The 4,099-nt window shown below is 40.2% G+C and overlaps 1 protein-coding gene across 1 annotated transcript in view; it reads right to left on the bottom strand.

The window, feature by feature from the left end:
* CRISPLD1 (cysteine rich secretory protein LCCL domain containing 1) overlaps positions 1-4,099 on the bottom strand; it is a 78,822-nt gene that overhangs the window by 20,477 nt on the left and 54,246 nt on the right. Inside the window, exons 10-11 of the mRNA XM_019527820.1 lie at positions 2,638-2,681; positions 2,474-2,546 (exon numbers count right to left, since the gene is read on the bottom strand). Coding sequence (XP_019383365.1) covers positions 2,474-2,546; positions 2,638-2,681 — 117 coding nt within the window. The remainder of the gene's footprint in view (positions 1-2,473; positions 2,547-2,637; positions 2,682-4,099) is intronic.

Below are 4,099 nucleotides of genomic sequence, written 5' to 3'. Positions count from 1 at the left end.
GCAATTAACTTAAGGTACAAATGGGTTGGGGAATTCTGGAGAGGGAAGGGCATAGGAGAGGGGGCAGAGCAAGGCCCCTGTAGTGAGGGAGGGAGTGGGGCTGGGGTTGGGGCTGGGGCAGGTGCTACACAGCCAGGGCAGGACAGGGTGCACAACAGAGGCATGGCTTGTCCAGAGTTGTGGGAGGGGGGAGCAGCTGCTGGTGCTGCACGTACCCCCAGGGGAGGCACAGGGGGCATGTGTTCCCTAGATCTGTGCACGGGGTGAGAGTGGGCTGGCTGCTGTGTACTCGGGGCTTGGGCTGCGCTGCCTGGCCCAGGCTGCGCTCGGGGTGGGTGGGGGCAGCATTGAGAGGGGGGCTACAGGATAAGCTACAGCCATGCCAAAATTCCCCATAGCCCCAAATCCCAGCACCATCATTACCTACCCTGCACTGCCCAACTAGAGCACAGCCTGGGCTCAGCCCCCCCTGCCAGGAAGAGCCTGGCACAGCCCTGGGCCCGATCATGTAGCGGCAGCCTGCTCTCACCCCATGCACAGATCCGGGGGGCACATGCCTCCCCTGGGCCACACTGCATTTATCAGCTACATTATTAGCCACATCACCCAAAAAAAGCCAATTGCTGATAATGTCAATTTTCCTTTTATCAGTGCTGATACAACGTGGACTGATGTACAGGTGCACCTCTAGCCTTTAGACTTATAGGTGCACCTGGACTCTTAGGTGCTGTTGATGCACTGGCAGGAATGGGTGGGAGATCACACTTCTGTGTCTCTGAAGGCTCTGGTTTACAAAGGAAACATAGAGTAGCACTAGTAATTGTTCTTGTGTCTTGACAGTTCTCTCATCTGGAACATGACAAGAAACTGCTTGCTTCCCTGTTGGTTCACTTTGTATATGAGGCCAATCTGAGAGGTGGTGAGATGACACCCCACTCTACTGCATCTCTTCCAGATACCATGGTGAAATATCCTTCCTTCTGCTACGGTACGTCTGGGATATGGATCAAAGCAAGTTGGACAAAACTTGGTTGCAAGAGTACTGAGGTAAGCTAGTGTGGTTGGGAAAGCAAACAGGGGAATTGTAATTATATCAATTGCTCTCTGCTGGAATAGCCTGAAACTGATCATCTGAGCATACTCTACTAATATTCCAATTCACAATTCAGAGAGGTGATGAAGGAGAAGGTAAGACTCCTGCCTGGAGAGAATGCACTATGAAAGGGCAGCTTTAATTTATAATAGACCTGCTGATATCTGATTAGTATATGACATAGGATTGGGAGGGCATGAGACACATTGCTGCCATGACTGATTGCTGCTTGTAACTCCTGGGATTAAATTTCTTAGAGCTATGTCAGGAGCATCTACTGGGTTCTGATGGCCCCATATTTCTTTGGAGTTCTTGAAGTTGAAGCATAAGAGAATTTCTGTTCTTTCAAGTTCAGGTATATATTCTTATATATCAAGATGGCCTTTATTTTTTCCCTTGACAATATTCATTTTTCAGTAAAAAAATCTAAGATTAAAGAAGGAAAGGTTATGTCCAGTCCTACATTCCATTCATTTCTTTATTTCTACACCTCTCTCACTGAGTAAGTCTGCAGCTGCAGCCAAATACCAAAAAAATCCAAAGACCCAAATGCGACATTATGGGATGTTTCCTCAGCAGTTCTGGCTTTGTGTTTGCTTCCTGAATTGGCTGTAGGATAGCTATGAAAGTGCTTTTGTGGATATCTCCAACTTAGTTTGCGGTAAATCATGCTACCTTGTATTTACCTTTGACTCATCTATGGTTTTAAGAACTGTTACTGGTTTCCTTCTTCAAAATATTGAAGCACAACCTTCTTTCGATGAGTGAAAATTTTGGCTTAAAAAAAATAGCTTACACATATTGCTGAAAGCTGTAAATTGGCTTACAACCATGGCCTACTTTACCAGTCTATTAATATTTCTTTGCAAACATAAATATTTTCCTGAGCTATCATCCAAAAAAACCCAACCAATCAAACAACACCTAAATCACAGACCTAGGTCTGTCTTTTATATCTATTTTACAGATGGATAAACTGAGAAACAGAGGTCATGCTTGGCCAGCAGCAAAGAATGGAAAAAAAAATGTAGCTGCAGCCTCTAGTATAGCCATGCTGGTTTCCCAAGGTGCAGAAGACTCTTATATCCTTATATATAGGAGACAGTTTGAGAGATCCCTCATAAAAAAAAAATACAACCTTACAGATGCTCCTTTCCTAGGAAAGTATTTAATAGCTGGAAATGTTCTTAAACCAGAGGCTGAAAGACCAGCGCAATATTTTTGATTAATTTTCAAAGGTTCCCAGCACCTATAATTCCTGTCAGCTACTATTAATGTCAACAGCACTTCAAGAAAAAAAAAACTTCAGCAGCTCTTTACTTCAAAAAAAAAAAAAAAGGAGTACTTTGAACTAACAGAAAAAGATTTCAAGTTACTTACCTTGGGCAGTGTGAGGCTGGTTTTTGGAATGGACACATCTGTTCTACTGTTGTTTCACAGGTGATAGCTTGAACTGACGAAAATAAAAACAGAAAAAAAATCAACATGTGCTATCAAACAAAGTACAGTCTAATATAAGATTGCATACATGAATAAACACTAACCTGCTACTTTAGACACTGTGAAGGAATTAGCAGACTGGTATTTCCTAAACAAGAAATAATAGGAAAAAAATCATCAATTTCCCTCACTAATTTTCGTTTAAGAATACTGTTACCAAAATCCTAGAACAAATACCAGACATAGCCTTCATTGGGACCCACTAATCAAGACCCCGCAACAGTGACTAGTGTTAATTGCACTAAATAATTTAGTTTATATTCACAGTGAAAATCAATATGAAGTCAGTGATTAGTAAAACTTACACAGAGCTTTGTCAGCATCCCTATCTGATAACAATAATAACAGAAAATAATGGAATCATCTCCCACCTAAAATCTAGAAACCAGCATCTATGGCTATGTTTTGCTCAGGAGTGTTCATCAGCAGAAGCAGTCATTGCCCATCCATGCACCCTTTAGCCTGAAACTGCTGGCCCAGAAAGCCTTCCTGTCATAGCCATTTTTCAGAACCTAGATTTTGCTTTTTTAGAATCATTTCTACATTACCATTATCACTGCTATCTTTATTAGGCAAGCCAAAAGCATAACATTTTCTTGTTCATAATTACAAGATCTTCTTTGAACCTTTATCTATCAAGGGTTAATATTAACAAATGGTAAATATTTTCAGTCTATCTCAGCTCATATGCCAGTCTTCCTGATACTTTGGTTTTATTTTCTATTCCACTTTTAATGAAGAAGTAAATGACTACCTCATTTGACTTTGGTAAACTGAATCTTGTAATGACTGATAGTATAGTCACCTACTCAAAACTGACCCAAGCAAATGACCTATTAACACTCTATTTGCCGTCAATTTTCAGTTACACATATGTGAATTACAAAGGAGGGAATAAGGACAGCAACTAAGTTTTCATTATCATAATCATATTCATTATCATGGTGAAGGCTACCTTGTTCATGCTAACATTGATTTAATGCTACTACCTTTGATTATAAAAGCATAGCATTGATACTTCACCATCCAGTAAAATTTACTTAAGCAGACTGGGCAGTACTTAAATACTGCATTCCCATCGGTTTTCTTTTGCAAGTTAGCATGTGTATGCATCTTTATTTATTTATTTATTTATTTATTTATTAGATGGCTTCACCCCTAAATAGAACTGGTTAGGGTTATTAAAGGTTGCCTGGCATTTTTCACATAAGCAGAGAGGAATATGCTACAGTTTCCTGGGGAAAGTTCCCATTTCCTTAGTTTTAACAAAATGTTCTGTTTGGAGAGGCTTGTTCTCACCATCTTTACCCATCATTAGTAGTTTAACACAGTTTAACTCACTGACAATATACACCACTCATTTACATGTGAACTTTTACAAGATTGAGGTTATCTAACAATAAATACTTATTTATCTATCCAATATAATGGTCAAATGTTATGACTATAAACTGCTTCTGCTTTATCCGTTAGACTTATCTTTTTCTTTTTTTTTTACCTCCTGAC

The sequence above is a fragment of the Gavialis gangeticus genome, unplaced genomic scaffold (assembly GCF_001723915.1).
Source record: "Gavialis gangeticus isolate Ggan-Ray unplaced genomic scaffold, GavGan_comp1, whole genome shotgun sequence".
Lineage (NCBI taxonomy): Eukaryota > Metazoa > Chordata > Crocodylia > Gavialidae > Gavialis > Gavialis gangeticus.
Note: the sequence above shows the minus strand (reverse complement) of the source record. Positions and strands in the feature narration are given on the sequence as shown.